Source organism: Haliotis cracherodii, unplaced genomic scaffold (genome assembly GCF_022045235.1).
Source record: "Haliotis cracherodii isolate W230 unplaced genomic scaffold, xgHalCrac1.p SCAF_7, whole genome shotgun sequence".
NCBI classification, from domain to species: domain Eukaryota; kingdom Metazoa; phylum Mollusca; class Gastropoda; order Lepetellida; family Haliotidae; genus Haliotis; species Haliotis cracherodii.
Genome location: NW_027266330.1, coordinates 28870385 through 28897346, shown reverse-complemented (window position 1 = coordinate 28897346; position 26962 = coordinate 28870385). Strand labels below are relative to the sequence as shown.

Genomic DNA, 26962 nt, shown 5'->3' with positions numbered 1-26962 from the left:
TGCATGTCATCGTATCCCAATTGCGTGGCTCGATGCTCATGATGTCAAAAACAGGATTTTCTGGCTAAGACTCGATTATTTACAGACCGCCGTCATATAGCTGGGATATTTCTGACATAACACATAACAGTGAAACGTTTATGCTGGGGACAGAATATCGGAACTATAATAACGGAAAACTGTTGACATGACTCCTAACTGTATAAACCTGGTGGTGTGTTTTGCAGACAGGTGGTTAAATTGAGACACATTCTTTATCAAACTAGAGGATTAAGTGAGGAGAATTACCTGTATTTAGCTTCCAGGCATTTTACATCTTATATATAAACACGCTTATGGGGATCATTTGTAGTCATTATTCGATGTCAAACAGCGTCGGCGTTCGAAAGTTTTATATTTACTTAAAAAACATTTTTGGTAAAGCAAAATCTTAAAAGTAGGCTGAATTTGAATGGTCTGACTTAGTAGTTACAGAGGTATATTTCTTCCTGAAATCGGAGTTCATCTTCAGTCCAACTGAAAACGCCCTTACGTGTAGTATAATAATCATCTTTCTCCTGCAACTTACTCGTCCTGGAGAGGCGTGGCCCAAAGCTCGATCCCCGATCCAAGAACAAGGGGACAAATAGCGAAGTCGGACATCTGGAGAAGTAAACACAGACCAAGTTTGATCGTTATCCCGTATCATATACATGCGAAATTAAGTACTCCAGCGTTCATTCTGTTATCTGTGTGGCCGAGTCGTCCAGGGAGCCGCAATTTGTTATTTATTGAGTTGTGCCAGAATCCTATAATGCTGATTGGGTGATGATTCTTGTCGTACCATACCCGAGCTCGTTTTCGGCACCAATATTGGAGCGCCGCCATGAGTGATATGATAGGTAGAATCTGATTGGTCGATAGGCGATACAAAGAAGCGACATCACTCGTAATAGCCACTGGTGGCGCTACGATCGAGCCCAGAAATTCCAGCCTAGTTCCAAGGGTGGTAACTGGACTTTTACAGTCAGTTAAATACCTTGCCTCGGAAGGTTGGCGGATGCTCGAGACGTTGACGTTTAATCTTAACAACCGCGATAAAAATGACATTCTGTTCAAAGTGGCATTAAATCCATGTAATTATCAGATCTGAAAGGAATACCTACGCTGCCCAGAACACCCGCATCAAGCACTGTCTTGACGCATGCCCCAGGTGAGGAGTTCCACCCCGTCTCACTGGAACAGGATAAGACGTCATTTCCACTGCACATGACGTCAGTACCCTGGCACGTGTATTTAGCAATGGCCTTGGCAGGTGTGTACGATAGCTGTACAGCAGCGCCGTCTAGAAGTGGGGGGTCGGGGCAGGAAAAGGGAGACCACCCTGTTGTTTGTATGAAAAAAAGTGTTATTATATATAATAATGAAATTATGATGTACCTTGCAAAACGCATCTATACTACAGAACGCCCCGTGAAGATCCGGGTAAAGAAAATCTCTGAAACAATGCTTGCCCTAAAAGGCGACTAACGGGGTCGAGTGGTCAGGTTCGCTTACTTGGTTGATGCATGTCATCGTATCCCTATTGCATGTCATCGATCCCAATTGCGTGGATCGATGCTCATGATATTAATCACTGGATTGTCTGGTCCAGACTCGATTATTTACAGACCGCCGTCATATAGCTGGAATATTGCTGCGTGTGGCGTTAAACAACAAACCAACCAACCAACCTATTGTGGATATATCACCATGAATGTCGCATTTCTCAGTTTTGTTAAATTTTACGAAACAAAACCCAATTAAATGCCCATTGCAGTTTTCAAATGTCCAGACTCGATTATTTACAGGCCGCCATTATAAAAACTGTTGAATGCGGCGTTAAACAACAAACAAACTATAAAATAGAACAGGTTCTCTGGATTTTGTGGATATATCACCATGTATGTCGCATTTCTCAGTTTTGTTAAATTTTACGAAACAAAACCCAATTAAATGCCTTTTGCAGTTTTCAAATGCTACTATTTTCACATACATGTGAGAAGAGAGAGATTCCGAGACGACTAAAGCCCCAAGGGACAGTGAAGACTCTGGATTATGGCAATATTTACTGGGGGACAAATGAAAGTATACCGACTTTTTTATGTAATTGAAAATTAGAAGAACTATTGTTAAATTTGATTATGTCTTTTTAACCATCACACATTCCTGCAAAAGATGATAAAAGAAAATCTGTGGCTGGGTAATTTTGTGTTTTGGGTAAATCGGTTCAATAAAGACTGGGGTAAGAAATGAATTGGCAACCAAATCACCCTACCTTGTTTGAAATGTTGACAATTGGTGCCGAAAGAAGCAAATGTATTGATTTTCAAAGATAAGATGACGAAGATACCCGTCAGAACCATGGTTTATGAAAATATTATTTTATATTTTCAAAAGTTTTGAAATCAAATTATATTTTAATAAATAAAGCTTTGCGGAAGTAGTCTTTGGGAGCTGACTAAGCGACAGTACAATTCATTTTCTGAATATAATATAATATCACTAACTATTTAAATATTTTCAATTGAAAATGAAACATATGATTAAAATCAACATAGAGGTATACTTTGTTTTGCACCTCAACCTAGATAATGTTGGTGATGAGAATGACCGCGTCTCGTTGACAAGGATAAAAACATTAATTTTTCAACCCATGTATTTAGCGAAAGTTTTGTTTCCTTATTTACGGATAAACGTACCCAAACTTACAAAATCGAGCAATGAAATAAAAACAAGAACGGTCTTTTTTTCTCCTCATAAGAATATTGAAGTTTCTCTCTGACTTGCATTCCAGAAACTGTCCATACATGTCATTTTATTGTATTTTGCTTTTAGACTCTCCCATTTTTAAAGAATGCAAAACTTTAAAACTTTAAAAACCTGACATTCAGGTTATGAATAATAAGTTAATATCTGTTTGTTTGTTGTTTAACACCGCACGTATCATTAGCATCGATATACGTATGACATGCATGAACCAAATCACCGAGCCAGACCACCCGATCCCGTTAGTCGCCTCTTACAAGCATGGGTTGCTGAAAACCGATTCTATCCCTGAATCTTCACGGGTCTAATCTGTGTAGTAGGCCGAGACATGTTCAGCTGACCCACCTGTTCCCTGGACACGACCCCCGTACACCTCGGCCTCACATATGGTCATCTGGTCGGACAAACCCCCAGTCTTCACGCTACTGACCCTCACATACCGGCCCACTGCATCAAAGCCACAGTCTAGTCTCTGGACAGTTTGAGGGGGGAATACTCCCTCATACACGTGGCACGTCACCCCCAGCGCTCCAGGCTTTGACACCGGATCCTCTTTGAATACCTCTATTTTAAAGTCATGAAGGCGGACTCCTGGAAAATGAGAATTAGAATTCCCTAAAACCCTAAACAGTACAGTCTTCAATACAGGTACGATCGTCTACGGTGGCGTTGTGGAACTGAACCTTGCGATTATCGTAGGTTTTCAGAGCATTTGGTCACTGGTTTCCCTTCTGCGCTGTGGGTTTCGGAACAAAATTATAATAGTTCGAAGTTTTGTTGTCTGGTGTCGTAGGAAAATCGTGAGTAACGCAGGTCGTTTAGCATCTTTATGAAACAATCAGCGGTGATTTGGTACAGAGAGACAAAGGGTTTGCGAATCGAACCCAGGAACAGAGGATCCTGGTAGGGCAAAGAAATGTAACTCTACATGTACAACTTTCGCCATTAGACCACATGGTAACACATGGTCTTTATTGCATTGGAGAAATAACTATACTGTATATGTGAAATATCTATATGGTATTTGGGAAATAAATATACTGTATTTAGGAAATAACTGTACTGAATTAGGGAAATACTTATACTGAATAAGGGAAATACCTTCACTGTATTTGGGAAATAACTGTACTGAATTAGGGAGAAAACTATACTGTATTAGGGAAATACTTATACTGTGTTTGGGAAATAACTGTACTGAATTAGGGAAAGAACTATACTGTATTAGGCAAATACCTATACTGTATTTGGGAAATAACTGTACTGAAATAGGGAAATAACTATACTGTTTTAGGGAAATACCTTCACTGTATTTAGGAAATATCTGTACTGAATTTGGTAAATAATAACACTGTATATGTGAAATACCTATACTGTATTTATAACTATTTGTGGTGTCATCACTGAGTTTCAGTGACCCATTCATATTCTTTTCACCGTTTTTTCCCTTTTACTGGAATGTGTTTCAGTGGATAATCGATGATGGTTATTCTCTGGCGTTGACGTTTTATATTGACGAGAGAATGGTTTCATAATTGTATACAAGTACTATTTATTAAATAGCTTCACAAAGGGTCTCACCACACATTCCTTTGCATTCCAAGCTGGTCAGGACCAAATGGGAGACGTAGTATGTCCCAACAAGGTCAACCTGCCACCAAGGGTTAGGGTCGCCCTCACTGGCTGACCAACATGAGTTCCCTGTCCACACCACGTTAGTATTGCCGTCGTTAGCTCTGCGAGATTCCACGGAGTCGGAGTTACTGCTGGAGGATGAGGGTTTGTTCAGACCAATGTTGGTCACCATGGGTTCTGTGAAGAAGAGTGAGTGAGTGAGTGAGTGAGTGAGTGAAGAGTATATCAGTGATCTCTGGTCGTAGTATTATTGTTGTGAAACAAACAGCTGGTGCTGTACATCATAATCATAGTCATCATCCCACCTTAAGTGGCCATTGACGAGTGGAAACAATGCATCTTGAACAATGAACATCCGGGTTACAATTAGTCTTCAGCAACCCATGCTTATCGTAAAATTAGTTTCTTTGTTGTTTAACGCCGCACTCAGCAATAATTCAGCTATATGACGGCGGCCTGTAAATAATCGAGTCTGGACCAGACAATCCAGTGACTGCAATCATGAGCATCGATCCACGTAAAAGGCAACTGTGCTTGTCGTAAGAAGTGACTAACAGGATCGGGTGGTCAGGCTCGGTGACTCGGTTGATGCATGTCGTCGTATCCCAATGGCGTGGATCGATGCTCTTGATGTCAATGAGTGGATTGTCTGGTCCAGACTCGAATATTTACAGACCGCCGTCATATAGCTGGAATATTGCTGAGTGCGGCGTTAAACAAAAAACAAACAAACATCATACGCGTTCATTCAAGTCAAGTCATTTCATTCTCTAAAACTTCCTTGGTGGAACATACACAATATGGACATAATGGCAGATGAAAGACAGACATCATCTTTTTTACAGTTGCGAGAATAAATCGAAATAAATTTAGAATTGTGTTGTCATATTTTAGCCTAAAAGGGCATAACACAGATTTATATTTAAATACGCTTGATCAAGTGAAATACTTTCCTTGTAAATACATAATATTATATATATATATATATATATATATATATATATATATATATATATATATATATATATATATATATATATATATATGAGAGCTAAAATCAAGTCATTTAAAACGATAGTGAAATTCATCTGCAATAGATGGAGAGTCGCACAATCGGCTTGACGTATTTTGATCAGTTTTCAATATTCATCTTGAGGCGTATTTTCCACACAGTAACTGATGTGAAGATGGATATGTATCCATCTCCCCAAGACGCTGATGAAGGAGAACTTGAAGACCCCAGAGAACGTTCTAACTTACCTTTCCACTGAGTGGATTTGGGGACGCCCTGAGGGAAGTACGTAACTTGGTCGGACAAGAAGCCAGGGTCGATGAGGACTTTGTCCACGAGGTGAAGGTCAGCAGAGTGAGGGATACTAGCCAAGTGATGGCCGTTTACAAATATCTGGTAGGTAAAACAAACGAACGAGAAATGTGAAATGTGTTTCGGGCTACCATTGGTTGGTTTGTTGTTTTACGTCGCGCTCAGCAATATTCCAGCTATATGACGGCGGTCTGTAAATAATCGAGCCTGGACCAGACAATCCAGTGATTAATATCATGAGCATCGATCCACGCAATTGGGATCGATGACATGCATCAACCAAGTCAGCGAGCCTGACCACCCGATCCCGTTAGTCGCCTTTTACGACAAGCATAGTCGCCCTTTACGGCAAGCATGGGTTGCTGAAGACCTACCAGCAAGATCTAGACTTTTTTAAAAATGGTAACCACATTCCCTGTAGTTGGCTTTCGATGCCCCTGGACCAAAGCTGTTATTTCTTTATATTTCAATAGTTACTAATTAATTTCAGATATTAAAATTGGTAATGTGGGAGACATATTTAGAGATTTCAGCTGGTCATTTTTCTACTTGGTAAATTGACCCTCCGACATAAAAGCTCAGAAAAAATGAATGAAACTAAACTGATTTGTTTAAAAGTGTTTGTTCCAGTACCGTCTGCTCGCTGTTAACAAATTACACTGTAGATACAGAGGGGGAGGGGAGTAGATATTACAATTTAAATCAGAAAAAAATCAAATCATTCCAAACTTAACGACCATTTAATGTACGTACAATGAACGTGTGACCCATGAAGATCCCGGTAAAATAGATCTTCAGCAACCATGCTTGCCGTAAAAGGCGACTATGCTTGACATAAGGGGCGACTAACGGGATCGGGTGGTCAGGCTCGCTGACTTGGTTGATGCATATCATAAATCCCAATTGCGTGGATTGATGCTCATGATGTCAATCACTGGATTGTCTGGTTCAGACTCATTTATTTACAGACCGCCGTCATTTAGCTGTAATATTTCTGAGTTCGGCGTTAAACAACAAACAAACAAACAAAACAATGTACATGTCCATTTACATAGCGTCTTATTATTTACAATCCATTCATGTTCTCAGTAATAGGGTCTTTTGGGCATTTTGAAGTCAAGGTCCATTATCTGTTAACAGTATTTAATATTTGTTAGGGGGCACAGGTGGCCCAGTCGTCTAAGGCGCCTCGCTGTGCAGATTTGCCTCCCTTGGGCACGCCACAAACCTATGATTGTGGGTTCGAATCACGGTTCGCCACAATTATGTTTCTAGGTTTGTCAGCACCATACCCATACTCGTGGGTTTCTCCGAAGTGGTAAACGTTTGAGACCTGCATCACTTCAGGCTTTCCTCCAACATTAAGCAGACACGCCGTGATATAACTGGAATACTGTTAAAAGCGGCGTTAAACCCAACTCACTCACTCACTAACATTTATTAGAGCTGATGTGGACTCCGTGTGATCAGTATCGATACAGGTTCCTGCGCCTATCGCGACAATAGAATATGTGGTTTGATGAGCGATGACCATGGACACGTCTTGTGACAATCTGTGTTTTCGTGACCCCTCTACATTGAGAGAGCTCTCCACTGGCAATCTCTCGTCGACCAATATATATATATATATATATTAAACATATTTTATTGTCCAAAAAGACAAAGGGATTGGGCACAAGTGCACCAGTTATTGCCGTCTTCTCACTGCCGTCGAAAAGATGTGTCCTTGATCCCTCCACACTGAGAAAGCTCTCCATTGACAACAATCCAAAGATCACCTCGAACAGCGTGTATTTGAACCCTGTAGTCGAAGCGAGCTTTCCTCCGATAACAATCTCACCTTGAAAAGTGTTTCCTTGGACAATATACCCCAAATGTGCTCTCCACTGACAACACTCTCACCTTGAAATGCGTGTCCTTGAACGCAATAGTCCAAGTGAGCTCTCCACAAACAAAAGTCTGACCTTGAAGTGAGTGAGTATGGTTTTACGCCGTTTTTTTTGCAATATTCCAGCAATATCGCGGCGGGGGACGCCAGAAATGGGCTTCACACATTGTACACATGTCGGGAATAGAACCCGGGTCATCGGCGTGACGAGCGAACGCTTTAACCACCAGGCTACCCGCCCGCCCCCCTGACCTTGAAAAGGTGGTCTTTGGAGAATGTTGCCCATGGGAGTTCACCTCTTGCAACAATTTTATCTCGAACAGCATCGCCTGAAACTATAATCCTAGTGAACTCTCCAATGACAGCACTCTCACCTCGAATTGTGTGTCCTTGAACCCTATGGTCCAGGCGAGTTCTCCTCTAAGGGGGACAGGCGAGGTGAAGGTCGACGAGAGACCGGCTTCATTCCATACTATAACATCCCGTGTGGAGGGGTTGACCTCCAAGAAAAGGTACACCATGTCAGTGCCACTGTTTCCTAGGGCGAGCCGAAACCTGGTAAAAAATAGGTTAATCAGTAAACGAATAGTGAACAGCATTTCTTCATTGCGTTGCATAAACAGTAAACTACGGTTATTACGAACTCAAATGGACCACTTATTTTAGTTCGTTATAACCGTAGTTCGTTATAAGCATATATACAGCATATATACAACACATGGACGGGACTACAAAATCAGTTCGTTATATCGGTCAGTTCGTTATAAGCGTGTTCGTTTTAACCGTAGTTTACTGTAATCATAACAGTCCATGTATATGGCGCTGTGCCCCATGCATAAGCATGTCCTAAGCGCTTAGACATGTTATGACCCCGGTCAATGGATAGGTGTGCACACAACAATCATGCTCAGGTCCCTGGGGAGTATAGGCGCTCGAAGGAGAACAACCTCATTGCCATCTAGTCCTTCCGGGTACCCATTCACTGCTTGGTGAACAGAGGCACAACTAGAACAAAGTCACTTGCCCAAGGAGACACCACTGCATGTGCTGGTGTGGGGTAGGCCCGATGACCTAGTTATGATATCTTCGCGAGGCAAGGGAGTTAACTGACTATAAAATTCCAGTTTCCACCCTTGCCAAACTAGGCTGGAATTATGGAGACACAGTTATATTTTGGCAGGACTAACGATTGTTTACTTAGTCCAATCAAAATCGCGGAACGAAAGCGACCTTCGGTTCATAAACACCATGGCGACTGCTGTGCAGATTATAATACGGTAGATTGCAGGATTTGTAGAGCATGTGTACCGTCAAATGGTCGTCGACAGATGTTTTCCAAATCTGTTCAGGCTTTTAATCAAGGTGCTCAAGTGAGTTGTTGTGCTTCACGAGGTAAGACTCTTTTTTTAAGGAAAAAAATCTTTATTATCGATGAGATTGTCTTGACTCGGCGCCGCCATTTTGTATGAATCAGTTGCAAGTGATATGAGAGATGGAATAAGATTGGCCTTTAGGTGGGACATAGAAGGGACATAACCCGCTATCTCCATGATTTAAACAATGTAACAGCCTAGTGGTAGTCATTGGTAATGGGGACCTAGTCTGACCGGAATTCTCAGCTGAAGGCAAGGAGTCTGAATGAATGGATGGGTGATGCGGCGTTTGCCTTTAACACAGATATAGGCAGAGCAACGTAAGTTAGGGGACCATCATACTCACTTGTCCAGTATGTATCTGCCTTTGACCAGGAGACCGGACCCCGCCTCAGGCGAGCAGGTCAGTTGCACGAGGGCAGGAGCCGGCTGTAGGGTACATTATGAATACATGTATGTGACAAAATGTATCTCGGACGCTAGGGCTGGGACGGGTAGCTCAGGTACTCGGGTCGGTGGGTACTGAGTAGGACCCGGGTACCCACACGTTAGTCATGTGATATATTGTTTAATGACCAAAAAAATATCTAGAACGATTACATTACAAGTGATTTATGTTTGCATTTCTTTTTGACTTTGCACCCATTCCTTCTGACTTTATATGTTTGAATAAAGATAAAGCTTCAGTCAACTTCAGTTAATGCATGACGTGTATCTAAATACATTTTGCCCGGGCTACAGTCAAACTATTCCCAGTCGGACATTTGGACCTATCTCTTAAGACCTACATCGGTTACCCAGATAGGGTCGGGTAAGAGAGGGGTGGGTACCCGGGTAGTAAATTCCGTCTCGTCCCAGCCCTATAGGAAACTATGGCACGTGTTCTTCCTTAATAAATCATCTGCTAAGGAAATGCAAATATAAATAAACACGTCTTTAACAAGATCACTGTTCTCAACCGTATGTACATTTAGAGTTTGATTTGTGGAGATATTATTCAAGTAAGTATCATTTGACCCGTCACATTCGTCAAAACACTTACAGTGAGCCATTCAAACATGTGAAGACATCACTAATTACGTAACTATACTTTCTGCTGGAGATGATATACATGAATACATGAGACTTTTTAGGATATCAACTTCTTTTATTCTTTGTCACAACCTTTCAGAGCTACTTCTTGCTACTTCATCAGCATTCACCTGATGACATCTTCCCGAGGCAAGGGAGTTAACTATAAAAGTCCAGTTTCCACCCTTGCCGATCTAGGCTGCAATTATGTTACATTTTGGCTGGACTAACGAGTCCATGCACAGTCTATGCACAGTCTCATTAAAATCGCGTAACGAACTAGACATCATGGATTTCAACGTGCAGATTTCGGTTGACTGCAAGATTTGCAAAGCATGTGCACCGCCAACAGGGGGTGGACAGATATGTTGCAAATTCTTTCATGCTTTTAATCAAGGTGCTCGCGTGATTTGATGCACTTCGCTGGGTAAACCCGTTTTATTTCAGAATAGATCTTGATCATCGAGCAGATCGCCATTTTGTTTGAGGCAAGACATATGAGAGATGTAATCTGACTGTCAGTAGGAGGAACATAGAAGGGACATAACTCGCAATAGCCACTGGTGGCGCTACGATCGAGCCTGGAAAAATTCCAGTCTAGTTCGGCAAGGGTGGAAACTGGATTTTTAAGTTTATTATAACGCCTCGGGAAGATGACTGATGATGGTGAAAGAAGTAGCACTGGAACGTCGTGACAAAGAATAAAAGAAGTTGCTATCCATAAAAAGTCTGATGTATTCATGTTCTTCAAACTACCTATCAAAGACTTCATGATATGCATGTATCTTATAAATACAATACTTTCCCCCAAATTACCAAGTTTTTCCACGTGTTTGGGAGACACACTCCCAACGCTGACTGGTCCCATACGTCAGCCCCCGTACATATACTCCTCAGTCCTCCTTTACACACAGAATACCCATCGAAGCAGGAATACGTCGCCACAGCCTTCTCATGCTGATATGAAATCTGTGCGAATATCAAAATTCTCTCCTTCATAATCGTCATCAACATTGTCGTCATTATTATAATTATTAATTAATATAACTGATTATTATTATTGATCTATTATTATTATTATTATTATTTACAGATTAAAATTTAAAAAATGCGGCAATGAGGGTTTAGGTGATCCTGGCACAGTCAGGCTGGTTAGGCTCATCATCAGCTCAGGGCCCTTGCCCCCTCTACAAACAGCCCAGACAGAGAATGGGACTTCTCCCAGGAAGCGCTGCCTTGTCAAACCCACCCAGAACTTTTCGGAGAATGTGAAGACTCCCCAACACTGCAGCCTTCTGCATTACCCAGATTGTCAGAAGGGCTGTATTCCTGGTAGCAAACCCGGGTACTCTCCCAATGTCAGTCAACAAATTGGGAAGTACCAAACCAAAGGCACCGAGAACAATGGGGATTCGGACAACGTGGTACTTGGGTTGCAAGCGTGACATTTCGAATGCGAGGTCCGCTTATTTGCCATGTTTTTCCTCAATCTTGTCAATCACATTAATGTCAAAAGGGACAGAATATTCAATGATATAAATGATTTTAATGGATTTATCAAAAAGGACAAGAACATGTGTGTTGGTCTATATTGATTTCATTATTATTATTACCTTTGCTGTGGCATATGCAACACCCGGTGGCGTTAGACAATCATATGGAGCTGGCGCTGAAAGCAATTTACAAAGAATGTTCAGAGGCTTGGCAATATAACACCTTCATAAGCCATGGACAAAAACCTATGATTCCAAACTTTTCGGTCTTTGAAGTACAATCACGTTACATCCAGACTCAGCTACAATATTTCTCCACATTAACACACATCAGCATGGACAGAAAAGTCAATCTTCAAAGCCATCGAAATCAGTCAGAACAGCACTTTATCAGCTCATGAGGTATAAGAAACAATGCACAGAGGTAAATGTTATAATGTTAACAAAATCATAGAGTTTCTTTTTGGTAGATATCTTATAGCAGTTAAATAACTGCAGGAGTTGAAAATATAGTGTGCCTGGAATTCATCTCCAAGGCATAACTATCACACACTTTACAAAAATGTGTATTCAACGGAGTTGTATTCCATTATAAGTGATGTCCAAAGCAATCCAATGTAAGCTTTTGAGTGAATGAGATGGGTTTAGCGTCGCTTTGAACAAAATTCCAGTTATATCACGGCATGTCAGCTTAATGTGGGAGGAAAGCCCGAAGTGATGCAGGTCTCAGACGTTTCTCACTTTGGTAAAACCCACGAGCACGGGTATGGTGCTGACAAACCTAGAAACATAATCGGGGCGAACCAGGATTCAAACCCACGATGAGAGGTTTCTGGCGAACCCAAGGGTTCCAATGATTATCATTATCATCATAATGAGGATGTCGCACTATTGTTGTTGTAGTTGTTGTCTGAGCCAGGAACTCGCTGGCCATTCTCAATGTGCATTTTATGCAGGTAAATCCATCTTCCCGAGGCAAGGGAGTTAACTGATAATAAAAGTCCAGTTTCCACCCTTGCCAAACTAGGCTTAAATTATGGAGTTATATTTTAGCAGGACTAACGAGTCGGTGCATAGCCCAATCAAACTCGCGTTCCGAAATCGACATTCAGTTCGTAAACTGCCGTTAACCTATGCCCGGAATCGAATCTGGGTCTTCGGTGTGACGAGCGAAAGCTTTAACCACTGGGCTACCCAGCCGCCCCCATTGTATTTAGGTAAACATCGTTGGATGTTGTCTACAAAAAAAGGTTTCTTTGTTTGTCTTGCCAAAGAAATTATACATTTGGAAAAATTCACCAAAACAAGACTATGATACCCGTTAAAAAGACATCCCCATCGAAGAATCGATTCGTGTTTTTTTCATGTTAAGACACCGCCTCTTACGCCTTGCAGTTTTGTTCTGATCGGACATTGCAAATGATTTTCTTGCTATAAATTGGCTGCATCACACAATTCCACGTAATTTGGTCGATATTTGCTGTTGAGTTAAACGCAGTGAAGTTATATCTGAATCACATATGATTTGTGAGGGAACAAAAGTACAATGTTTAAATATGATCAAGTTTGCATACATTTATAGAAAATACACTTACGTGTTTCGTTTAATTTTGCAGTGATGGAAATGACGTCTGAAGCAAGGTTGCTTAGCGACTGATTCATGAACATCAGTTCCTCTCTACAACCACACTGCGGGGGCGTATTAGGTGGTGTTGCAGTCGACGTAGTAGTTGTAGATTCAGTTGTAGATGAAGTGGTAGTGCTTGGCGAGTATGTGGGCGGTGATGAGGACGTAATACTGGGCGTGGTGGTTGGGGGAGCTGTTGATGTAGATGTGGGCGTGTTTGTAGGCTGAGATGTCGATGTTGAAGTGGGCGTGGTGGTTGGCGGAGCTGTCGATGTAGAAGTGGGTGTGGTAGTGGATGGAGTTGATGTAGAAGTGGGCGTTGGTGTAGGCGGAGCTGTCGATGTAGAAGTGGGGGTGGTTGTGGGTGGAGTTGTTGATGTAGAAGTGGGTGTGGTTGTAGGAAGAGCTGTCGATGTAGACATGGGGGTGGTTGTGGGTGGAGTTGTTGATGTAGAAGTGGGCGTCGTTGTAGGCAGAGCTGTCGATGTAGACGTTGGCGTGGTGGTGGTCGGAGTTGTTGATGTAGAAATGGTCGTGGTGGTGGGCGGAGTTGTTGATGTAGAAATGGTCGTGGTGGTGGGCGGAGTTGTTGATGTAGAAGAGGGTGTGGTTGTATGCGGAGTGGTGGTGGTAAGAGAAGGCGCCACAGGAGGAGCTGCAGTGATGAGATCGCGTGTTGCTGCAATTGCCAGGCTTGGCATTGACGTAGGGCGCGCCACTGTAGATGTAGTCGCAGCTGCGGGGAAGATGTATGTGGGTCTCGTCGTGGCGCTTGCTGTAGGGTTTCCTGCGTAAACAAGATTGCTGTTTTGAAATTTGAAAGGGATGATCATCAATAAAATAAAAATGATTTAAGAATGATGCGGTTGAAGCCTTAAATTGAAAACACTGGTATAATTATTTAATGATTCACTTTTACACGAGGAAAGACAAACCTCCTCTTTCTTTAATAAGCTATGTTTGGATCATCATTACCTAAAGATATATATGGCATCTCTCACACTATCGACCTCGTGTTTCTATGATCCAGGTTCGATACCGTTATTAGCCGATACGATCGGCTATGAAAAGTGTTCAAGCGTGATTAACTTTCAATAAATTCATCTACAAATTAACGCCCCCTCGTTCGTAAGCATATCGCGATCGGGTCGCGGTACGGTCGCGACCTGTGACTGGATCTGTCCAATCGGGAACATCGATTGTCATGACCCGATCGCGATGGATGGGACTCATGTTTTGAACAGTAGTGTACCAGCAAGCTGCAGCGTCGTTGTGCTGCATGCACTTATTTCCGGGTAGAAGACCTCCCCTTTTGAACACTCCTTGATCGCCACCGTCCTCCCGCTCCGGCAGTGGAGGTGGAAGCGGGTGTAGCGCATGCTGGGGTACGGGACGTCGCCGTCGGGGAGCCCAACGCAGCTTGCTGAACACGGCATGCAGTACTGGGACTGCGAACAGTCTTTTACTTTATATTCACCTGGAATGATAAAATGTAAACTCACTGTCTGATAAAAGAAACGAAATTAAATGCAATATACATGATTATACAAACAATGAAGGGTGAAACGTTGAAACGGGTTTTTATCATCCAAAACTGGCTCCCACAGGAGATATCGCTTGGGTGAGATCAAGCTATATCTACATTGTAGATATCGCTGCAATGAAAATGCACCACAATGCTTTGCAGACCGTTGTGACGTCATTGTTACATGACGTCACAATCAAATGACATCACTAATGGCTCTGCTACTGAAGCTGTTAGCAGTTCTTTTCACACTTAAGAGGCTTTGTATTACTGTCTACAAACTGAAAAAAGTTGGAGGAATGATGTTGGATGATAAATAAAATCTCACCTTCTTGTCTTTTGATATCAAATATATCAACACTCGTTGATAAAAGTGGAAAACCTTTTCCCACTTTTATAAACTCATGTTGATATATCTGATATCAAAAGACAATCGGGTGAGATTCTCTGTATATATCGACTATGCTTTACCGCGATGAATTTTACAGACTAACGTTTTTGTCATTTTATTTCTAATAATCTCATCGATATAATTATTTTGACAACCAATATCCCGTAAACAAATACAACGGCATGGGCTGAATAGGGAACGTTACTTTTGTCAAATATACAACTCACACGGTGCTCTGGGTTCAAATCTATCGCCACATGGTACTGTAAGTTTGTCAAACATGACGCAGGAGCTGCTGCCTGGGTCGTAGAGGTGCATGTAGTCGCACTCCCTCTGGAACATCTGCAGCCCCATCTGATGTTGGGGGTTGGTGCAGTCGTAGGACTTGGCGCAGTCAGCAGGGTCGGGGAAGCGCGCCATCGGGTTCTTCGAGCAGAACGAGTTAATGGAATCTATAACAGAGACCAAAATCAATGTTGTAACAGCTTTCAGGAGATATGCGAATGTTAGCAATTTACGTAAACATTTTCATCATATACTTGAAGGTGTTATCGATGCAATACACCAATAAATATGCAAATGAAATCTTATAGCAGCAACTATTTCTTTGCTGCATATATCTCTGCAATTTCTGCGTGCCCAATCCGCGATTGACCAACATGCACAATATGTTCTGTGAGGGACTCCCCAAAGTGTGGGTGATTCTGTAGACATACTTGGCAGAATATTATTCGGCACTATCAAAAATAAGACGGTTCGCTCAAACACTATATTCAGACGCGGACATTATATGAGCAAGAAATTATTACCCTCGTATATTTCCGTAAAATAAATGTCATATTTTAGGAATACAAAATATGCATTACGCTTGCCAGAGACTCGCATACCACATGTTTTATTCCAATAGTTATAAGGATAACGCTATTTTTCAGGGCATTATCATTTGCAGAAGCCCGAGGTCTTTCATTAACTGCCCGACGAATGAGGGCAGTTGAAAAGACCGAGGGCTTCTGCAAATGATAATTCCCTGAAAAAAATAGCGTTTCTTTTTTATCATAGCTAAAACGAATGGAATTTGTTATCAAATAAAAAGAAACAACAATATCGGTTTTGAAATATTTACTGCAATCTACACGAATGACACTGACCAACCTTTACAAACATGGAAACGTCATTGAACAAACCAGATGACGTCACTATTGAACGTGACGCCATCTATCCCTATGACGTCATCTAACAACGGCTGTGATAATGGCCCGTCGTCAAGCAATATGAGGGCATTACCAAGTTACAGTGGCCCGCTCATGTCTGATAACTTGCGGGCGTATTAATGATGATTCTATCCATTTTAGATATAAATGATATTAATGATACAGACATATTCAGCTAACAATCTCTCTTCGTCATCCAAAACTCGCTTAAATGCCTTCATATGGGTGCGATATCGCTAAATACATTAAATACATAACAATGCCTTTTAGGTCATTGTGACGTCATCGGTAAGCATGGCATCACAATCAAATGACATCACCAATCTCTCTGCCACTGACGCTGATCAGGGCCCCGTTCCACAAAGCAATCTTAGCGCTACGACTGTCGTAAGTCAAGTGTTAAAGAATGGGAGTTACAATCACCTTAGCGCTAAGATCGCTTTGTGGAACGGGGCCCAGTGCCCACTTGCACAAAACGATGTTAGAGCTACGACTATTGTAAGCCTATGTTAAAGTATGGGAGTTCCGATCATCTAAGGGGTAAGATCGCTTTGTGCAAGTGGGCCCTGCTGTACCTTTTACAATCAAGACACCGCATGCTCATACAAACTAAAAAGTAGGGAGAATGATTTTGAAGGATACATAATTATAAAATGGCACCTTTGACTTTTAATACCGAAAATATACAACAGTCGTCGATAAAAGCCTCGGAACTTTTCTCGACTCATGTTGGTGCATGTGATATCAAAAGGCATTCGGGTTAAAGTTGGTTGGTTGGTTTGTTGTTTAACGCCGCACTCAGCAATTTACCAGCTATATGACGGTGGTCTGTAAATAATCGAGCCTGGACCAGACAATCCAGTGATTAATGTCATGAGCATCGATCCACGAAATTGGGATACGAAGACATGCATCAACCAAGTCAGCGAGCCAGACAACTCGATCCCTTTAGTCGCCTCTTCTAATTACGACAAGCATAGTCACCTTTTACAGCAAGCATGGGTTGCTGAAGACCTATTCTACCCCGGAATCTTCACGAGTCTCGGGTGAAAGTATCTATATGTCACAATACAAACGTATTCCTGAATGCTATTATAAAGATTTAAAAAAAAGAAAGAAAGAAAATCCACATCGTGTTTTCGGTTGTAATCTATGCGTCTTCATTGTTTGTCTGGGCTAAATGAAGTCACATGCTGTGTACCTCTGTTATTCATATTACAGATATATCGTTCATTGTTGATTGTTTGTTTGTTTGTTTAACGCCGCACTCAGCAATATTCCAGCTATATGACGGCGGTCTGTAAATAATCGAGTAATAACCAAGTGTTCGACACTTTCGAAACAAGCGTATAGTTGACAAAGTCATCTATATCCCCCGCCCAATTTAACACGTTATGGTACCAAACCAAGTAACTGACCCAACATTTCTTTTAGCCCATGTCAAATCAGCTGCAATGGAAATTCTAAAATAAACATTGCTAAAACTCCATAATATCAAATGGCACTAGTTCAGTATGCGCTTTATATATAGACATGCAATGTTTGGCAAGGAAATATTTAACAGTTTATTTGTTATACTCCTTAAGTAAACCAATCCTATATTAAAACTTAAATCCAACTTGTCATGGTAACATAAACAATAAAAATTTCTAAAAGTGCTATATATCATGCAAAGTTTAGTAAGAAAGTATTTAATGGTTTTTGAGTTACGCTCCGGAAACGAACACCACCCCTGTAGAACCTAAGTCCAACTCATTGCCATGGAAACGTAAAAAATAAAAAATTATAAAATTCCTAAATAGCAAGAGGCACCAGTCCAGTATGTGTTTGGTAAACATGCAAAGTTTTTGTTGGAAAGTATTGAATGGGTTTTGAGTTATGCTCCAGAAACAAACTCTACTCTTATAGAACCTAAGTCCAACTTGTTGCCATGGAAACGTAAAAAATGATAAAATTCCTAAATAGCAAAAGGCACCATGGCCAGTTCAGTATGTGCCTGGTAGACATGCAAAGTTTAGTAAGAAAGTATTTAATATTTTTTGAGTTACGCTCCGGAAACGATTTCGGGACCCACACAAGCACACACACACACACACACACACACACACACACACACACACACACACACACGCGCACGCACGCACGCACGCACGCACGCACGCACGCACGCACGCACACACACGCACACACGCACACACACGCACACACGCACACACACGCGCACACACACACACGGACGGCACCCATTTCTATATCCCCCGTTGGGGCGGGGGATAAAAACAGATCCCTAACGTCAAGAAACAGTTCGACAAAACGGATAATTTGAAGCATCAGAGTTCGACACAACGACTTTGAAATTGAGATCACAATTAATTCGGTTAAATACAAAACTAGTTCCTGGAGACTTACGTCTGGTCTACGTCTGTGCTACACAGCGGTGACCGCCTCCGTGGTCTAGTGGATACCAATCTCAATCAAATCAGATCTTAGTTCTCACTACTGGTCAAAAAAGATCTGAGGACATCCCATCCCATGAGGACACAGGTCACGTGAGAACACCTTTCATCCGACCAATCAAAGCGTCGCTTACCAGATCGTGATTGTGACAGTCGGAATGTGTTTTCTAACCATGCATCCTCGAATTGGTTAACACGCGGTATTCCGGGCGACAGTTACAAGCTTTACCATCATCCATCTCTTGCTTCAATAGGACAAACATTTGAAGGGAAGCTTAAGAGACTTTGCATTGCTGATGGGAAGTACTGCCATACAACCTCGGATACAAATTTTGGATCAAGAATTTGTCAAAATATATCAAAGCGTAGTCGCCAGTGTGAAACTTGTGCCGCAGAGCTCAAGAAAGCTGTTTTCTGATTCGCTCGTGTCGACCTTTTGTTAGTCATTTCATTGGTGGATCAAAGTTCGCGAAAGGTCGTTGACGTGACCTGTATGGGATGTCCTCAAATCTTTGTTAAGCGTGTCGAAAACCAATATCTGATTTTAATGAGATTGTGAGTGTACAGTCTTGGCATGGAGAGCGAAGGTCTGTGGTTCGCTCCCCGGCCGCGTCATACCAAAATACCTTAAGAAATGGTAACTGTTGTTACCCTGCCTGACACTCGGCATTAAGGGAACAAACAAGGACAGATCGAGTGCGGAATCTATTTTGTTACGGATGATGGTGTCTCAGTGGGTGAGCAATATAAAACCATCGGCACAAGTCCGGACTTGGACACACACTAATCTTGCTATAATCCTGAACGTTAAGTTAACCCCATTTCACCTCAACTCACCTCACCTGTGAACAAGGGGATCCCTAAAGTCACGAATCAGCTATTATACTGTCAGAAGGCCCGCCAGTTAATCAGACAAGGATTGACAGAACGTCTCGCTTGTCGCCTAAAAACCCACCTTGTAGGATTGTTTGCCATTTGTCGACAACGTCACTTTTATCCATTTCAGATACTCGTGAGAATATGTTCATTGTTTAAAACGGAAATACCTGCAACGCCCGAGGATATGAATGTGAATATTTACAACAGAATGAAACAGTTTGATGTCACAACAGATGTTTGCAGCGTTACGCTGTCTCCCACTCCAGAGAATATATTAAAAAAGGAATCCAATTCAAGTCTGGAATAAGTTAGCAAGTCTAGATTGCATTAGCTCTAGGCGCTGCCATCAAGCTGTTTTGACTCCATTTTAAGTTTATGTTTTATTTTGTGGATATATATTTTCAAACGAGATAATTTTGTTTCTTGGACTAAATGTTAGTCTAGATGTACTATAGTGAGATTGATAACTTAATAACTCAAGTGTCTCAGTTCTATGTATTTGTCGCTAATATATGAATTATGTAGCAGATTATATATCGTGTCGTAGGTGTATAATACCGATGTGAGTGAGTTTTGTTAAGCGCTGCTTTCAACAGTATTCCAGCCATATCACGGCGTGTCAGCTTGATGTGAGTGAAAGAGCGAAATGATGCGGGTCTTCGACGTGTACCAGTGTGTTGAACGAGTGAGTTCGGCACACACCAAAGGTCAAAATCAGTTCTGGTTTCGAAATAAACATTGACTGAAAAAGAAGTAGTATTTCAATCAGAGCTACGAATCAGAATGGTGTAATTTCCAATTCTTCAATACAAAAATTAAGATAGGGAGTTGTAATGTCACCGTCGACGAGGAGGCTGTCCCATTGAAAGAAGTGGAGGCAGGATACTTATATTCTGTAAATAATCGAGTCTGGACCAGACAATCCAGTGATTGATAACATGAACATCGATCCACGCTATTGGGATCGATGACATGCTTCAACCAAGTCAGCGAGCCTGACCACCCGATCCCGTTAGTCACCTTTTACGACAAGCATAGTCGCCTTTTACGGCAAGCATGGGTTGCTGAAGACCTATTCTACCCCGGAATCTTCACGGGTCAATATGTATATCGATCTCAGTGTTTATACACCTGTCATTACACTAATTACCAGGGAGTAGGAGGCACAGTTACTCTTAAAATTATCAACCCGCAATTCTCTTCGTCGCTTTTTTCTCCACAAACTCGCTATAAGGGTGAACTAATGCCGATACGGCGTTTAATCAAAACTCACTCACTCACTCTCTACACAAAACCTTACCTTGAATGGAGTTAGAACATACGGACCATTCCGGGTCGAATACCCAGCCCTGCTTATCGCACGTGAGGGTGTTGAGTGTCTGACCCCCTGCACACATTATGTAGTGTTTGGAGAACGGGGTGCCTGGAGCGGGGTGGGCTCCGTTCGCCAGGGTCGCGCAGGGGTCGACAGAGCGGCTGCACTCCGTCACGTAATCGCCTGGATACAACAAAGATTTGTTAAAGATGTACAAGTATCTTAGTTGCTACATAAGGCATCCTTTTTGATATTTCCTTTCACCTGCTTGATTTGCCAAATAGACAATAGTTACCAGGAGGCTGGGATTTTTTAGATGGACCCAGAACATTCTTGAAAACATTTAACTATGCTTCAGACAGTTAAAAGACTACCCCCACTCCCCACTCCCCCCTCCCCCATCCGAATACCCCTTATATGTCTGTCTATTAATATATTTCAGAATGATGCAGTTACTGTACAGAACCTGGTCGCTTAAAATGAAACAAAGAAGAAACGGTTATTCGACGGTGGTGTATCTAATACGGGGGTATCATATATAGTTGTGTTTTGGACTTCAGGTTTCAGTGAGTTATTAGGCAATATGTTAATACATGTTGGCAGTCACATTGGGATACTCAAACCAATAACAAGCTGTACAATATTCTACCACTTATATGTCATAACAATATCGGTGTTGGTTGTCGTAGAGATGACGTTGTTTTAAGCCGATGCCGTATAGGCCATTCACATTTTACTCATGCTTTCCTTTTAAAGGGAGAAGATGCTCCCCTGTGTATTCCTTGTCAATGTCAAGTTACAATGAAACACATACTTTTAGACTGTGTAGATAATGATTTAATACGTGCAACATATTTCAATATTTCTACTTTGAAACAACTTTTTACTCAAGTTCCTAGCCACACAATTATAGCATTTGTTGCGATGACTGTTTTCAACCTAGAAACGTTTTGATAACTTTTGTAATTATTTGGTCAAATTTAATTTTTCAGTGTATTTTCTCTTTTGCCCTGCGGTTACAAATAGATAGAGTAAGATGGACAGATACTTACAGCGAGCTGGCTTATTCCTACACGTCGCCGAGTTTTCCCGACAACCACCGGAAGCCGGGTCGAACAGAGTGGGGTATTTACACTCGTCTTCATACAGGAGCAGGCCAGCCTTGGGGGTAGTGCCCGACCCCCGGGAGCAGTTGTAGAACAGGGCACAGCTGCCGGGGTGGTCGAACACCAGCTGGGGGAACTTGACGCACCATTTGGAAGCCACCTCTGACAGAACATCAAACGTTTCAGGTGGCATAAAAATGGCAGCCTAAAAAATCAGACAATTATCTAATTAAATCTAATTATTTAAATCATCGTTATGTTTATGATTCTCTAATTGCATTATACACACATTCGAAGTCAAATAGTTAACTTGGATATGTCTTGGATTTATAAATGTTCTACTTTTCATTTGTCTCATTCATGATGTTAATGCATGCACGTGAGTGAGTTAATATTTAACATCGCATCGGAATTGCTTCAGAGTGAGTGAGTGAGTGAGCGTGTGTTGCTTTACGTCGCTTTCAACAATATTCCGGCAATATCATGGCGCGGGACACCAGAAATGGGCTTCACATATTGTAGCCAATGGAGAATCGAACTCGGGCCTTCGGCGTGACGAGCGAAATTTTGAACCATAAGGCTACCCCACCTCACCTAACTGCTTCAGACCCATGGCGACAGTGTGACGAAAGGATATCAAACATTTCAGTAACATCAGACTGTGTATATACAGACATCTCTGTTTTTAGTTGTATCTCTGACCCAAGTGTCCCTAGCTGAGAATATTATTCAAATAATAATTCGAACATAATTATTGAACTATTCTGTTGATAAAGAATAAATGATTGTAGTTGGGAGCCTAGAGGGTAACGGATCCACATGCCACCGGACACCCGGGTTCGAATCTCCACATGGATTCAATATGTAAAGACGTTTCTTGGTTTGTCCCGATCCACTAAGACCCGTGAAGATCCGGGGTAGAATAGGTCTTCAGCAACCAATGCTTGCCGTAAAAGGCGACTATGCTTGTTGAAAGAGGTGACTAACGGGATCGGGTGGTCAGGCTCGCTGACTTGGTTGATGCATGTCATCGTATCTCAATAGTGTGGATCGATGCTCATGCTATCAATCACAGGATTGTCTCATCCAGACTCGATTATTTACAGCCCGCCGTCCTATAGCTGGAATATTGCTCAGTGCTGCGTTTAACAACAAACCAAACCAAACCCGATCCGCAATGGCTAGAATATTGTTAAAATCGGCGTAAAAGACGCCTCGCTGTTGTATACCAGTACTTTGTATTTGTTTAACTTACGCGCCATCTTTGCAGCATTACACGACTCGGAGTCCCATTCACAGGTCCTGGAGCTCATGTCAAAGCTGAGCCCGGGGGGACAGTTAATCCACCTCGCCGGCCCCAGGTGGGCGTTGCTGCAGTGTAGGTACCCGCTACAGTCCCAGGGGATCATGGAGTAACCTCCCTTGGCTTGACCGCAAAACGTATCTTTGATCCAATTGGGCATAACTCCGTTCTCACGTGACCTTACCGGTGTGAATGGAAGCATACACGTCACCACCAGAACACACGTTGTCAGCGGCGTCATGTTCCTGCAAGTGGTATATCACTTCGGAATAAAAACAACAACACCCTTTTCATATATTAGAGATTATCATAGTTAAGATTAAACGCCGGGGGTAAAGAGGGTCTGAAAGAAATACATGTCAGGGCGTTTAATCGAGCATGAGTCATTAACTGGGTGTACGATTTTTTACGAAATTATTATTACCTGTCCACAACTTTTCGGTGAAATATGTTTGTGTATCAAATCTATCTTACGAACGCCATGGGGTTAAGTATGGTATCTCAGATGCATTGTTTTCGCGACTTGACCAGAGGCGGCCGGTCATAATAATATAAACTCTGGTCAATAATGACGAAAATATGACGCCATAATGCGAACTATGACTTCATGATATCCGTACATAGAGAATACCATTCGTGACCAACACGTGTTCTTCGAATAGCGAATCGTGCCCCACTCGTAAGCTGGTTCGCGGCTCACTATGCGCATCGTCAGCTGTGAGATGATAGACGCGGCCCAGCTAAGCCCCACCCGTGGCCCTTTTTTGCGAGTGGGTTCCGTCTAAGCGCAAACGGGCAAAGCTAAAAGAATTGTCAGCTCGTTGCGTCATGATGAACGTATTTATTATATACTTAAGTATGAAAGACTGAGTTTTCCGAAGTCGAGAAAAGTGATATTTTCTTTGAAAGTGAAAAATTTATATTTCACTGCAGTGAACATAACACTTGATATTTCACTGCTGTGAGCATAAAACTTTGACGGAACTATTGTCATGCAAGAGTGACCTCACCTCGAATTGTCTCCCTTTATCATGCGTGCCTGGCCCGTTCATAAACGGTTGACTTCCTTTTTACGTTAGTTCCCCACTTACAAGGCAACATAAGGACAGATGGTCATTTATGGAGTTAATATCGCTCATGCCGTTTGTTATTCTCTTGAAAATGTTTCGTTATAAACTGTAAATTTCCCTTTTAGCTCGTTAATCTAAACTGTTCGTAACATTTTTGTTACTTGACCAGCGTGTAGTCTTTCGCTTCAAACAGCAGTCTCGAAGTTTTCAAGAATATATTTTGTTAGTTAAAGTTGATTTTGTAAATAATCATATCTTCATGTATAGTATGTATTTATAGCTGGAGTGTGGCGTTAAACAACAAACAAACTTGAACCTAGCGCATGTACAGGCATAGACATGTAAAATATATTAGACTGCATGAACTTGGTTTAAATTCTGTAACGGAAAATAATACAAGACTGGAATCGAATCGTGTGACCAATTCTGAGAGATAACAATCAAGGCAAAAAGGTCATATAAGAATTTGATAAAGATATTGGAGCAGCACGGAAACATGCCGTTTTGATTCTGAATCATTAAGGAATGACGAAACGAGCAACAGATGTTTTAAGGTTGAAACAAACTATAAGGGAAATATTTCCTTCTAACTGCCATACACACGCAGTCTGTACCTGCCTCTTTGAAAGCTGTAGTCAGTATGAAATTCGAAGGACCAGGTTTAAAAAAAAATTCCTCAAGCATCCCAAACTATCTCAGAACATCTTGTCTTCAAAGCGTAAAATCTCAGTGCACAAGTTCATCAACACAAAGACATCACTGAGACCGAGAAATGCATGTCCAAGTTCACTTGGTATTAAACAAGAAAACTTGATCTTGGGGGACATCACATGTTGTTCTTTTGACTGAAGAAAGCACACAAACAAGGAAAACCATTTTCAAACTGCCCACAGTATATATTAATGTACCCCAATCCTGTTTTAAAAGGACCTTTGACCCAAGATGTGGATTGTGTTAACACAATGCCTCACCATGAGTAAAACTGGTAATCACATGAAGGAAGTACTGGGAAAACAAGACAGACATATCCTCCAACCACAATTGCCCATATGCCAATGTTCTGATACAGCATTCAATTATTGTGATAAAAATGGGTATTGAACATTTGAATCCTGGTCAGATGCATGTGCTTGCCTTGGATGAACCAAAACACACAATTGCTAAAACAATCCAGTGGAACTGTCCTGAATAATATGATGAAGTTCCTTATCATGTTTGGTAAACTTGCATATTGAAATAGATGTTTTCAGGATTCTCAGACACTGTCCCGACGGAAGTAGATGGAAAACTGCAATCTGTGCTGCTGGAATTGCCTCAGGCAGATTTGCTGATTCCTTCATCATGTGTACCCACCCTGCTACAACATCAGGCATATGTGCAATGTAAGGAAACAGAAGCGAACACAGAAGATCCTTTCAGAAACTGGACCTGTGAAGATTCCGGGGTAGAATAGGTCTTCAGCAACCCATGCTTGCCGTAAAAGGTGACTATATATGCTTGTCGTAAAAGGCGACTAACGGGATCGGGTGGTCAGGCTCACTGACTTGGTTGATGCATGTCATCGATCCCAATTGCGTGGATGGATGCTCATGATATTAATCACTGGATCGTCTGGTCGAGACTCGATTATTTACAGACCGCCGTCATATGCTGTAATATTGCTGAGTGTGGCGTTAAACAACAAACCAACCAACCAACCAAATCAGAAACTGGTGTGCACCGAGGTAAGCTGTTCAGACCCTGTTTCACTACTGACCCCTTGTTCTTGAACAAGAACTTTGCATATTGTGCTTGGTGAGTGCAATTCAAAAAGCAGATTTCCCAAAATTTGCAGCATCGCTTGTCATATTAATGGTTTGCATTTCTCAGATATGTCCCCCTTACGTGAAGATCCGGGGTAGAATAGGTCTTCAGCAACCCATGCTTGCCGTAAAAGGCGACTATGCTTGTCGTAAAAGGCGACTAACGGGATCGGGTGGTCAGGCTCGCTGACTTGGTTGATGCATGTCATCGATCCCAATTGCGTGGATGGATGCTCATGATATTAATCACTGGATTATCTGGGCCAGACTCGATTATTTACAGCCCGCCGTCATATAGCTGGAATATTGCTGAGTGCGGCGTTAAACAACAAACCAACCAACTACTCTAGCGGACAGACAAATGGATTGCCATTTGGTGTCTCACTCTGGCAGTGTGGGTTCGAATCCTGCATGGGACTAGTACTCAACCCAAAATGAATCTGTATTTAACTGTTATACCAAATATAACGTATTACAATATGTATGCTGTTCCTCCTACTGTCGTGCACCGCTGTACCACGAATATTGTTCGGATTAGTGACATACAATACTCGACGAACATTCTCTGGTGTGGCACATGAACAATTCAATGGCCGTATGAAAGGAGCTGGAATGGCAGTTGGATTGACTGAAACAGTCGAGAGTTTTCAAATTCAAAGACACTGTCACTATTTCATGCCTTCGCCGGTTCATATGCTTGGGATACGTG

General features: G+C 41.9%; 1 protein-coding gene across 1 annotated transcript in view; it reads right to left on the bottom strand.

Moving 5' to 3' along the window:
* Nucleotides 1-23583, bottom strand: part of LOC139449116 (uncharacterized) — a 53271-nt gene extending 29688 nt beyond the window's left edge. The window contains exons 1-15 of the mRNA XM_071230599.1: nucleotides 23334-23583; nucleotides 22025-22240; nucleotides 20958-21155; nucleotides 15339-15563; nucleotides 14448-14672; nucleotides 13164-13982; nucleotides 11689-11744; nucleotides 10892-11044; nucleotides 9351-9433; nucleotides 8006-8186; nucleotides 5680-5824; nucleotides 4366-4596; nucleotides 3133-3378; nucleotides 1146-1363; nucleotides 569-642 (exon numbers count right to left, since the gene is read on the bottom strand). Coding sequence (XP_071086700.1) covers nucleotides 569-642; nucleotides 1146-1363; nucleotides 3133-3378; nucleotides 4366-4596; nucleotides 5680-5824; nucleotides 8006-8186; nucleotides 9351-9433; nucleotides 10892-11044; nucleotides 11689-11744; nucleotides 13164-13982; nucleotides 14448-14672; nucleotides 15339-15563; nucleotides 20958-21155; nucleotides 22025-22240; nucleotides 23334-23583 — 3320 coding nt within the window. The remainder of the gene's footprint in view (nucleotides 1-568; nucleotides 643-1145; nucleotides 1364-3132; nucleotides 3379-4365; nucleotides 4597-5679; nucleotides 5825-8005; nucleotides 8187-9350; nucleotides 9434-10891; nucleotides 11045-11688; nucleotides 11745-13163; nucleotides 13983-14447; nucleotides 14673-15338; nucleotides 15564-20957; nucleotides 21156-22024; nucleotides 22241-23333) is intronic.
* Between the last annotated feature and the right edge of the window lie 3379 nt (nucleotides 23584-26962).